Genomic DNA, 12732 nt, shown 5'->3' on the forward strand with positions numbered 1-12732 from the left:
ATGAGCCTGAAAAAGCTAATCTCATGATGTTAGCTTAACATTTTTTCTCTAATGAAAATAAAATGATCACTTTTTGCTTTCCATGGATTTTGTTATCATAATTTTTTATATTTTTCATATATTGTAATTTTTTCCTTGTTAAACTTTAGTTTATAATTAAAATTAAGATTGAGTACGTAATTATTATTATTTTGCTTAGCTTTTAAAATAATAATTTTAATAAATTTAAAAGAAAAATCATTTTGTCTACTTATAAGTAGTATTGGTATGTACAAGTATTTGTTTATTAAACTGAAGGTAAATGGATTTACTTTCAAAAGTGTGCAGTTTGAAGAGAGCATAACAATTTCAAAGAAAAATTTAATATGATAATGCAATTAGAAGATATGGAATATTGACGATATTATACTAAATCATCGTTCAGAAAAGTAGATTAGATGTTACTTATCCATCTTTTCATTGAAAAATCGTATTATAAATTTTTTTCATTATTCTAGAATTTTACCCCTTGCTAAAACAAAGTTGTGCAGAATTACATTTTCATAGTATTTAGCATTAATTTCGTACTATATATTATCCAATAAAGTAACGAGTGTTCGTAAATGTCAATGGATACGTGATTAAAAAAATTATCAGGGATTCCTTTATTTGTATCCAAGAATCTCTTCATTCGTTTAATTTCCACGAAAGCAACAAGAAACCTTTAATGAATAGAAAAAAAATGTTAAATCTTTATTACAACTCATTAGTTTCGTAGAAAATAATTAAAAAATGCAAGGTTTTTTGTAACTTAAAGGGGTTTTTTACATACTTTCAGCGCAGTTTGCACTGCTTTGAAAAATTATTGAAATATTATTCTTTCAGAAGAATAATTCATTTTCACCACTTGATCACATTCCTTCTAACTCTAAACTGGGTGTTCCATCACACGAATTTCCAATCTTTCGTGAGTTTAATGTGCAAAGTAAAACGGTAAATGCACGTTCGTTCTTTTCTCGAAACAATATATATTGTTGCGAAATCTATATATTGTTTATACTCTATCGAGAAAATACTAAGTAAAAATTAGATCGAGAATATTTTGTGTGCTGTGCGTCGAACGTAAAGCTTCGTTTACATAAAATGTAGTGACGTAAAACTAACGAAAATCAATCGTTTTATGTACGAAACCACGTACGAACAGTTGAGTAGACGAAGCAAATGCGAGACTAAGACCATCATTGTCATGGATAGCTGTCAAACTTCCATGTGCTTTGTTGGTTGCTGTACTATGAATGGTTCGCTCCACATTCGACGCAAATCTCCCTGTAGAAGGAAAATTATTAAATATTATCAATAAAATTAATACATGAAAAACACGCTAATTAGCATAAAAACAGACACATACCTTTAGATACGCCATGGTAAGCAAGGGCAGTAGCGTGAAAGGTACGAGGTAAAGTAAAGCCGGCTGAGCAGCCTTGAAAACCTCGGAACTAACAGTGGCTGTGAGTAGTCCCAAAAAATATCCGATGAGCGAACAATGAAAGTATGTTATACGATTTAAATGCCTTGGCGGTGGTACACCAGCTTCGCAACCACCAGGTAATGGTTGTGACTTTTTGTAAGCGTCGTAACGTAATACAAAGCAGAGTAAAAGTCCTGGCATAACCACATCACCAAGACCCAGCATCGAGAAATGACCAGCGCGATGCATCGATGGAAATACAAGTTTGCCTGGTAGCGAAAGCTTTGGTGCTTCTCGTGCTACACTACCACCCAAGTGTAGACGACGAGCGACCAAACCTACTGGATTGTCGGCTGGTCGCGTTGCTACCTGTAATCCAGAAATTAAGTATTCTTGAAGTCAGTTGGGATACCATTTTTTTTCGAGTAGAATGATTTGTTCAGTTTGAAAAAAACTGCATAAAAAGTAAAAAATTAATGTTCGTGATCTAGTTTAATATTCAAATATATGGTATGTACGACTTTACACAAGCACTCGTTGAAAATATATTATTGATAATTCGTTTATGCACATACTTTTGACGTAGTGTCAAGATATTCGCTACTCATATTGATTTCTTTTTTTTTTCTTCCAATCGTTTAATCGATTTTCTTCCATCGAAAACCGGAACTATAGAAAAAATTTTCCTCCATTAGTTAAAACATTTTCAGGGTATGCATATTATTTTATATATTTTTTATCTTTTTACGCTCGAATAATATATATTATCTCAAGCAAAATTTAATAACGATTTTCGGAAAAAACTTTTTTTTAATTAAGCACTAGCTTTTCAATTTATACATCCAAGTTCATTTACATTTCAAACAAATATAGAGAAATAAGTGAATGGTCGACAAATAGTTCAAGCTTCTTGACTTCCACGAACTGTACTGAATAAAATATCACAGGTGAAAGTCGTTAAATAATTCAATTTTTTAAAATACCTACGAAGAAAGGTTTCCTTATAAAGATAATAGATTTATTTCTGTTTATCGTACAATCCTGACGAAAAGGTAATGCGCAAACAAATATACACTAGTTTAAATTTGGTCTACATTTTTTAAAAATGTACAGTAAAAAATTTTCCCTAGTTGGTTGTTGATAAATTCAATATTTTTAAATTGTAAATGTGCATATTTTTAAATTTATTATTCGTACACTTGATTATTGTATTCTTGAAACTTTGAAGAGAATCATTTAACAAAAGCAGCGAGCTTTTAAGTTTAAATTTGAATAGTAAAGCTTTTAAATGAATATAATTTAAAACATTTTTCCGAAGACATTTTTTTATCGTTCTAAAATAACAAATATATTCATATTACAATTGAGATTTATCATAATCATATTAAATTACCTTGACCATAACGTTTGTGCTGAATATATACGAAGAGAAGAAGACCCAAAAGACATCATAGATGAGAAGCCCAGTGAGTAGTAAAGTGGATACTTTGAGACTAGGTAGACGTACGAAAGCGATAAACGCAACGCACAAACCCATACCCATTGCATCCATGAGTAACCAATGTCCTGTAAGCACCCATATGCATACTATGCTGACGCTTAACGAAAACGAGAGCAACTCGGCACCGGTGAACCTGCCGCACACACCAAAAGATATTTTGTTGCCGTCCGAACAAGGACGGATTATGTACTGGCACATTGGCAGCAGCAGAAATGCTAATGCTACTGTTGCCATAACTGAAATAATAACAAAATACAAATCAGTAAGTGAATTCAACAGTTATTTGTAAAATTTTACTACATCTATCTTTTTTTTCTATCGTTTTGTATTTATGTACGACATAATACGAAAGCGTTAAGATCGTCTCTTTTTCGCGAGTAAAGAGAAATCGTATTTTTTCTATAGAGGTAACCTTTATATGTTTTTACATCGCACTCGACATTATGCTTTTGCGAGATGTTAAGATTGATTGAACAAAAAACTTGATAACACCTTTTATTCATTTACCCATTAGTAATGATGTAAGAAGTACTCACTGGCTGTGCAAATAGCGAAAAGCACTTGCATGCTGTCAAAGAAGAAAAACATGACAAGTAGAGAAATGGAAGCACCAAGAGGTAGGCAGAGAACGTGCAGCGTGTCCAAAGTAAGAACACCCTTTGACGGTGGATTTTCCGAGTTTGCCGTCGCACTATTACTCGTCAGTCCTGTCAATAGATTTGCGCGTTCTTTTTCCTTTGCTCTTTCTCTTGCCTCCTGCTCCATGTTTAAAGATCGAAAACTGCCATATACTATTAGTAGTATTGATATTAGATAGGTGGATACCCTAGAAGAATCCATTATCGTGTAGGCCCTATAACAGATATTAAATAATTGTTTTGATATCTGATATTGTAGTTATAATTATTTATTTGGATAAGATATTGGAACACTTACCACTGGTAATCTACCTGAGTGCTGGCCATGATTGAAACACCTTATGGCCCTACCTGGTATTGCTATACAATGCACAACATTTAGATGCTTTAGTATAATAATTTTCTTTTGATTTTTAAAATAACATTTGAAATCATCTGCTCTGGCACCTGCAAGTAAAATTTTAAAAAATATTATAACTTGAAACTTTTATCTCACTTTATATCTAACTTTCTGTTTTGTTAGCAGCCTACCTTTTATATGCAATTGGCAACATATCAGTAAGTATTCCAGAATTTTTTAAAATTTGGAGTCACCACCTGAAGCAGATACAATTCATACCATTATTCACTTGTAATGAATAACTTATCAAAATTTTGACAGCACTATGAAGTGCATTTTGCATGCAAGAGAAAATATTTTTGACTCATTCACTTAAAAAAACCATCGCATTAATCCGCTGTTCTTTACGTGTACAATTACTCATTTCTTCAAAGACCACAGTCCTTTCTGCCTTCTATAGATTATCAGTATCTTATCTCAGAACTTACGTACACACAGAATACTATAGCAGAGAAGGGGATTTCTTTGAGAAAAAAGCAATGATGTTATGCAGATTAACAGAATATACTGAAATGCAACATAAATATCATTCGAAATAACAATCACACCACTATTGTAAACAATATAGCACTATTAATAAAGCTCACTAGCGAATCTAAATTTACAAACTCGTGAGAATTAAAAAAAGATTTGAACACAGAGGTAAAGAAAATCCGAATGATCGACTATATAACAACGCACCCAGGAGAAAAGAAATATAAAATCAGCCCACATTATCACGTTTCACACCTGCGTGGGTTCCTGAAGGTGTGTATGCGAAAAGGACAAAGCCTAAGCGCAAAACGCGGACGTCGTCCTCTCGAAGAGCTACTCCATTTTGGTAAACACTACGGTCACGTGACCGCGACTCTCGTACTCTCGCATATCTCTCCTTCTGTGCAGTAGAAGTACTCTCACAACACTTCGACGGAGCGATGATTTACCTGGACGAACGAGTGGAGTAACGTCGTCTCTTCATTGTTACAATCTTGAAGTATCTCAATCCACTGGGATTAATGGAAAACAGTGGACAGAGAAAAACAGATAGGGCTATGCAGGCTCTTCTCCGAGGCCAGAGAAGCTGCGCTGCGCTGCTCCGCTCTGGGGCGAAAGCACACACACGCACTTATGTACATGGGACTATGGGAGACTGACTGACCGGCGGGGGCGCTGCCTACATTGGGAGACTCCGATTAGTTTTCGCACTTTCTTTTCCGACAGTGCATATAATCGAATTTTTTTACAGTAAGAAGTAAAAGAGATTATTTGGATTAACCTTAATGGCTGATTGAGCGTTTCTTAGTTTTGTCGCGATTAAATTTGAAGTAGCGTCGTAATGTAATCTGATGTCTCTCTGTAACACTTATATAGCAATGAACTGGTTCTTCGAACTAGTTTCATTTACTGCAAGACACTATTTCGTCATTTTATTATTTGAAACTTATTCTTTTATATTCTTTATGAGTTTTTATTTATTTTAATTGGCTAATTGATAAAATCAATTTTGGAAAAAAGTGGTATATATTTCCAAATTCAAATTTTCGTTTCGCGTTGTCTCAATGTTATGTAACAGTTGGCCATCCTGGGTATGCTGTTTTGGCTGAGTTGACAGCACTGATTACACAGAAACGCTTTTCACAGGAATAGCGCCGATAATTTTGGATGTGAAAAAGTTTGGTTAGAGTTTTTCTTATCAGACGATTGATTTGTGTTGTTTTTTTGTTTTTTGCGCATAAATTTGTTTTACGGTTGTTCGACTCCTTTGGATGTATAGTTGAAAGAACGACGATACTTGGCAGTAAGATTGAAGCAATAATTTAAACTGTGATTATTGATTTTTATTTTACGGGAGGTTAATCTGTTGTGATTGTTATATTATAATTGTGATTAACAAAATATTGTACTTCACAGTGTTAGAGTTATTGTACAGTTTATTAATATTTATTTATACCATATCGATACTCATTTAGAATGTATTAACTCTGTACTAAAAATTAATATGTAGTCTCTTAAGCCTTTTGAATAAAGTTTTCAATAAATTAACTAATACAGTTGTCTAAAACTGAATATTTTTAGTGATTAATAATGCGTCATTTATAATCTATTATTTAATTTTCAGATATAAAAATTGCATTTATTAAAACAATATGGCTTTGAGAACTTATGGAGATAAACCAATTAGTTTCCAAGTAGAAGAAAATGGAGAGTATTATTGTATTGGTTCTGAAGTGGGCAACTATTTACGTCTCTTCAGAGGTTCTCTTTACAAACGATATCCTGGCATGTACAGAAGATCCATAACAAATGATGAAAGGAAAAAACTCATTGAATTAGGCCTCAGTCAACATGTACTAGCTTCCAGTGTTTCACTTCTCAGAGCAAGTGAAGTTGAAGATATCATTGAAGGAAATGATGACAAGTACAAAGCTGTATCAGTACATTCAACAGAACCACCAGCTCCTAGAGAAGGAAAGACTAAGAAGTCTATGTCATGGGTACCTAGTTTACCAAACAGTTCACATTTAGATGCAGTTCCTCAGGCTACTCCCATTAACAGAAATAGGGTACATAATAAAAAAGTTAGGACTTTTCCACTATGGTAAAATTATATTTCTAATTAAGCTTTATTAATGTTTAAAGCATGTGTATATTTCTGTTGTAAATTAAAAATATTTTTCAGTTTTGATGACACTGATCCATCAGCAAATCTAGAAAATGCAGCTCAGCAAGAAGTATTGGTACCAATTCGTTTAGACATGGAAATAGAAGGTCAAAAATTGAGAGACACATTCACATGGAATAAAAATGGTACAAGTTTTAACACTTGATATTTATCCTATTGAATATGAATTACTGAAATATGACTAAAAAACTGTAAATTTTGAAATGATAGAAAGTTTGATAACTCCTGAACAATTTGCTGAGGTGCTGTGTGATGATTTAGATCTAAATCCATTGACTTTTGTTCCGGCAATCGCACAAGCAATCAGACAGCAAATTGAAGCATTTCCTCAAGAGCCAATCTTGGAGGAACAAAGTGACCAGCGTGTAATTATTAAATTAAATATTCATGTTGGAAATACGTCGTTAGTAGATCAAGTTGAGTGGGATATGTCTGAAAAGGAAAACAATCCTGAAAAGTTTGCTATGAAATTGTGTGCAGAGCTTGGTCTTGGTGGAGAATTTGTCACTGCTATTGCTTACAGGTAAAATGGTGGAAGATAAAATTGATAAAGTTTTTGCATTAATAGTTGTTAATAATAAAATTATTATTTTTCAGTATACGAGGTCAACTGTCATGGCATCAACGCACATACGCTTTCTCTGAAGCACCACTACCAACGGTTGAAGTACCATTCAGACCCCCTTCAGAGGCCGACACGTGGGCTCCTTTCCTTGAGACGTTGACTGACGCCGAGATGGAGAAAAAGATTCGGGATCAAGACAGAAATACAAGGCAAGTTCATTTTCAAGACTCATTTCATTTTTAATTGAATAACATGTTTATTTTTATCGTTATTTAAAAATGTTTGTTACAGACGAATGCGACGATTGGCAAATACAACGCCTGGTTGGTAGAATGCTGATTAAACATCTCTCGACACAATTTTTTTTATCATTAAAAAGTGATACCAAGGCAAATTATTTTGTAAGATCCACATCATGCATTGTAAAAAAAAAAAATCGAAACTTACATTACTGGAATTGTTTCATTAGATTATTTGAATAAGAGTTTCTAATTTTATTTTAGTATTATAGTGATACGTCTAAATAAAAAATAACAATAAAATTATGTACAACTAGATTTTTTTATTTCTCAAGCTAAATAGTTTCAGCTTCTATTAATAGACATAGGTTTGATGCATAGTTATACTTTATAGCCATTATCAAACCAAACAAGAGATAAGAAATCGCGTATCACTGTTTGAATCAGACTTTTTAAATCATTCTATTCTAAAACTCTTAAGCCGTTACATAATAGTGCTCGATGCTTTTTATCGCGCACGTGTTGAGCATTGCATCAAATTTGGGTAACGTTTGACGCTATCGAAATTGCCATTAACATAGCACACACGAGACTATAGTTTTTAGCGGAGGTGTGCGTTGTTTTATTGCACAAGCACGTAAGAGATTATACTCTGTCTCACTCAAACATCAAGTTAATTAGTTTAAGTTGAAAGTGGATTCCCTTTTTATTTTTGGAATCCAAGCGAATTTGAATAGGAGTGATTATATAATTTCTGTTTCAACTCATTAATCTTTGACCGGCACATATTTCGTTTCGCCTGTGATCAATATTTTTTATCAATACGTCTATTAATATCTGCCAAATATTTTCGGCTTTTTTTATTTCCTTGACTTGGGCAAGTTGTTCATTTAACTTTCCTAATGATTTCAAGAGTGATCAACAATATGAAAAATATAAAAATAGTATTTTACAGTTCGGAACTCGCGAGAGCGTTAGGCACATAAATCAAATATGCGAGAAAACAAGCCCGATGCAAGAAAATTTAAATACAAAAAGCGTCTACAGGAAAGCTACAACTCCAGCATATAAGTATTTGCTGTTATTGTATAAGCAAGAGAAATAAGACGAGAATGAATATATCAATGTTTTTTCAATAAACAAGTTTATTACATAGTGCTGTTAAGATATTTTATATTTTACAGCCGGTAAAGATTTAAAAAACTACAAGCATGATGATTAATTCGTTGACGACTGTTTATCAAAACGTGATTGATATGAAGGTACTATTATGGAAAGTTCAAGACTTTCATTGTCAGACGTGTTATCGAATTGCTCATACAGCTTACGGGAATTAATTCGCAAAGAATAAACATACGCGGGCACATTGATAACTACACGAAAAACGTGCGAGGCACATATGACGATGACACCACCAGTTCTACAGTGGAGGGATGAGGGAGGGGGGACTTCACAAACACAATTCCAGCCGGCGTGTGTTAGTAAGTAGCGGGGCATCATCCGACCACCTCACGCGAGTGCGAGATTTAGACAAGAAAAGAAACTCGTCAGTTTTGTTCGCAGAGAAAATGGACGTGGCGTGGCTGGTGAAACAAACGATGGAACCGACGAAAACGAGGAAACGCGCGGCATTTCCCGAAAGGCCATGGATGAGTGAAAAAGGAGCTGCAGCCGCCGCGCCCGCCGGCAATGTTGGGCTCAAAGGGATAATCGCTGGTGGGTTAGCAGTTTTTTTTCTTGTCGGATAATTACTAGGACAGTTATGCAAAATTTATGAATTATAATTTGACTAGAGGAAGCTTATCGTGTATTTTGGCGAAAATACTTGTAAATCTGTAAGTTCATAACCTCTCGTGTTGTTCAAGTACGAAATATACGATACACACGCAGGTCGCGTGTTGTTTATGTGACTGTATGCAGCGAACAGCATGATTTGATGACGCTTGCTGAAATTAAACGTTGACCGCGTGGGCGAGTATTTCGAAGCGGAATATCTCGCGATGAATCTATTTTAATGTTTGGAATTCATTTCCTCCGGGGGATTATGCAGAAATGCAAGGTTCGTTAAAAATTTGTAATTTAATTCACCGCATACTAGATTGCTCGAGAAGCTTATAATCGCATTACTTTTGCTTTATATGTCAAATAAAAACACCACGGTCAAGCCTTTGATAAAACTTGGCAAAGCTTGAAAGCGTAAAGGTAAATTGGAAAGTAAATATGTATGTTCGCTCGTAGTCTATAGAAGGCCGGGAATGACAAACTTCCAAGCGCAATTAGATTGTTAAGTCATGGTTCTCGTTCGATTTCTTTCACTCGTTCATGCAGCAAGCGATAACAGCAGGCGTTCATGTGTGTGCCACGCTCGATATCGTACTATTATGTAATGTATTGGTTTGTCGTTCTTTTCCGCGCTATGCTTGACTGAATATTTTTAACACAAGATCTTGAAAGTGAAACGGAAAAAAGTTTACGAGGCTTTGGAAACGTGTGACCTTAGCGTTCTTTTACAGGATATGAGCTTTCTCCAACCTCAACTATTTTCTATTTTTAAGTGAAACTCGAAGCAATCGCCGCGTTGCTATATATTTTTAGTTATTTATTATTTTATTTGTGCCGCAATTCAGTAAATAATCTAGTGAGTCTGACGTAACGACATTGGAGTTCCTCATGGTGAACTTTGTGAAACAATCCAATGAGCTTACTCGCATATCAATTCATAATCCAGTTAATGTTGAGCCAAGCTCGTCCCAAAACAAACAATCGCTATTCAAAAATATGATGTTGATCAGAATCGCGACTAAGCGCAGCGTCCGTCAATGGATGCGCCCATTAAAGCTGTCTTGCTGTAGGTGGCATAACCGGTGGCATCGAGATATGCATCACTTACCCGACGGAGTACGTGAAGACGCAACTGCAACTGGACGGCAAGGCTGGCGCGGGTCGCCAGTATTCCGGCATCTTCGACTGCGTGAATAAGACAGTGAAGGGTCACGGATTTTTCGGCCTCTATCGTGGCTTGAGCGTACTCATTTATGGTTCCATACCCAAGTCGGCCGTACGTTTCGGCTCGTTCGAGTCGGTGAAGAAGCAATTAGTAGATGCTGATGGCAAATTGAACGCGCAGAACAGGTTGCTTGCCGGCCTGTGCGCTGGTGTCTGCGAGGCAATTTTCGCCGTCACGCCTATGGAGACTGTCAAGGTCAAGTTCATCAACGATCAACGCTCTGCTAAACCCAGGTTTAGGGGTTTCGCGCACGGCGTTGGTATCATCATCAAGGAGAACGGTGAGTGATTTTGCGCTCGCGCGATGTTTCACATCTTTGCTTTTCTGCGAATCTGACGAGCCTTGACATAGTTGCGGAATGCATTTTATTCGAAGGCTGAACGTTCCCGCGAAATGTCAACTCGCGAGTTCACAAAAGAAACAAACTTTCATTACAGGTTTCAGAGGAGTGTATCAAGGTTTGGTACCGACAATAATGAAACAAGGCTCAAATCAAGCTATTCGATTCTTTGTGATGGAGTCGTTAAAAGAATGGTATAAAGGTGGCGACAACAACAAGCACGTTCCTAAATTGGTGGTCGGTGCCTTTGGTGCACTCGCAGGTGCCGCATCTGTCTACGGGAACACGCCTATTGATGTTGTTAAAACGAGAATGCAGGTGCGTATATATCTTCATTTTTATCTTGAAAAAATTTTGTCAATTCACTACTGTATTAATTAGAAAGTATTTCGACCAAATGGGGCGTAATTATTTGATTAAGAGGAGCGTGGGTTGCAGAGACTTTGGTGATCGATGTGTCTGTGATCCTCAGAAATGAATAACAATTTATAGAATCAGGAAAATTATTGTTTTATTTGACAATACAAAAAGAAAAATTTATTGCTCCAATGTTCCAGGGTTTAGAAGCAGCGAAGTACAAAAATAGCTGGGATTGCGCAGTGCAAGTGTGGAAGAAGGAAGGTCCTCGTGCTTTTTACAAAGGCACAGTACCACGACTTGGCCGGGTCTGCCTCGACGTAGCGATCACTTTCATGATTTACGATTCCTTTATGGATTTGTTCAATAAGTTCTGGCCTTAAAAGACTGTTGTGTTACGTATAAGGCTTAACACGCGCAAATTCGATTATGAGTACCTATTCAGGGTAGAATATCAGCGGGTATGAATGTGTGCCATCGGTATATAGTGGATATAAACTATTGTTTATTTTACGATCGATGATAATGTTGTTATGCAGTTTTTTTAATACTGCAAATTTAATGAATTTTTTTAAGGAAATGTCGATTATACCAGCGATTGTTATATGAAATTTTGAAGTAATATTTTTTGAAAAGCACAAACTACACGAAGATTTTTATTGATTTATTTTTTATTTCCGCGGAGTTCAGTAATGAGTAGTTAAGGATTACGGTAAATTTAACCTTTGCTGTGTTTGTTGAACAAATGTTATGGGTGTTACATATTTCTGAAGATCAATGTATAAAGTTTATGGGAGGAGAAGGTAAGAAAATAATTAGATATTTTCTTTTGAAGCAACGGATTTGAATGAGTTTTTGTAGAAAAGCTAATCGTGAGAATACAGCTTATTTACCTTGTACGCTTATCGCTGTATCTATAGAATTTTAACAACGACTACTATATAGATGTAAAAGAAAACAACAAAGAATTGTACTATTCTGAGAAACCAATCATTCCAAGCACAATAATTTTTACCAAATGAAAATATTCAATAGATTTTTGTACTTTGTACCGATTTAACTCTATATATTTATACACAAATTGATCTTTTGGTATTGCAATTTCACGATTTCTATATACTTTTGTTGAGCAAGCTATGAGCAGTTCTCTTTTTTTACATTCCATTAATAATTCATAAGAGAAGAAGAATGTATTTATTTATTTTGCACCTCAGCTATCACGTGTTTATTCTATGTATTTTATCGCTATTGTTCATTGTTGAATTAAATTTGCCATAAACTTGTTGAAAAATTGCAAGATGTATTATTTATATCAGAAGAAGACAAATTATACACGTGCATTACATTTTACATTTTGTATTTTTCCTTTATTTATCGCCATCCTCGTTTATTATTTACTAAATAATTGTTTTTTTTTTGTTTCCCGTCATGTACTGCAAATGCGATTGAAACAAACAAGTGGCTAAAATAAATCGAATAAGAAGACAAAAAACGAATTATACGATCGAACAAAACTTGAAACCTTTATAGTGTATTTCTGGAAAAATAAAAATACAATTACTATAATATATAAATT

The 12732-nt window shown here is 34.8% G+C and overlaps 3 protein-coding genes across 8 annotated transcripts; 2 read left to right on the top strand and 1 right to left on the bottom strand.

Annotated features, from left to right (window-relative positions):
* Positions 1-222: 222 nt before the first annotated feature.
* LOC131672642 (signal peptide peptidase-like 3) lies at positions 223-5478 on the bottom strand. Of its 4 annotated transcripts, none has more exons than XM_058950018.1 (7): positions 4910-5478; positions 4118-4183; positions 3885-4033; positions 3485-3801; positions 2841-3184; positions 1388-1816; positions 223-1305 (listed from the first exon to the last, which is right to left on the bottom strand). In XM_058950018.1, exons 3-7 carry the CDS (start codon positions 3911-3913, stop codon positions 1237-1239), a joined length of 1188 nt encoding a protein of 395 aa, XP_058806001.1. In that variant the 5' UTR covers positions 3914-4033; positions 4118-4183; positions 4910-5478; the 3' UTR covers positions 223-1236. The 4 variants fall into 4 exon arrangements, with proteins under 4 accessions (XP_058806001.1, XP_058805998.1, XP_058806000.1 ...); XM_058950015.1 differs by having other exon boundaries at positions 4716-5478; XM_058950017.1 differs by having other exon boundaries at positions 4699-5478.
* Positions 5479-5577: 99 nt separating this feature from the next.
* On the top strand, positions 5578-7747 carry LOC131672643 (SWI/SNF-related matrix-associated actin-dependent regulator of chromatin subfamily B member 1). Of its 3 annotated transcripts, none has more exons than XM_058950020.1 (6): positions 5578-5789; positions 6085-6564; positions 6646-6773; positions 6859-7171; positions 7246-7422; positions 7505-7747. In XM_058950020.1, the coding sequence occupies exons 2-6, from the start codon at positions 6113-6115 to the stop codon at positions 7542-7544; spliced, it is 1110 nt and encodes a 369-aa protein (XP_058806003.1). In that variant the 5' UTR covers positions 5578-5789; positions 6085-6112; the 3' UTR covers positions 7545-7747. The 3 variants fall into 3 exon arrangements, with proteins under 3 accessions (XP_058806003.1, XP_058806002.1, XP_058806004.1); XM_058950019.1 differs by having other exon boundaries at positions 5578-5763; XM_058950021.1 differs by having other exon boundaries at positions 5624-5642.
* A 1201-nt stretch (positions 7748-8948) lies between these two features.
* LOC131672605 (putative tricarboxylate transport protein, mitochondrial) lies at positions 8949-12727 on the top strand. The gene is made up of 4 exons (XM_058949946.1): positions 8949-9168; positions 10305-10739; positions 10897-11117; positions 11357-12727. The coding sequence occupies exons 1-4, from the start codon at positions 9021-9023 to the stop codon at positions 11537-11539; spliced, it is 987 nt and encodes a 328-aa protein (XP_058805929.1). The 5' UTR covers positions 8949-9020; the 3' UTR covers positions 11540-12727.
* Positions 12728-12732: the final 5 nt, after the last annotated feature.

The sequence above is a fragment of the Phymastichus coffea genome, unplaced genomic scaffold, assembly GCF_024137745.1.
Source record: "Phymastichus coffea isolate CEN01 unplaced genomic scaffold, Cenicafe_Pcof_1.1 PCOF00155, whole genome shotgun sequence".
Lineage (NCBI taxonomy): Eukaryota > Metazoa > Arthropoda > Insecta > Hymenoptera > Eulophidae > Phymastichus > Phymastichus coffea.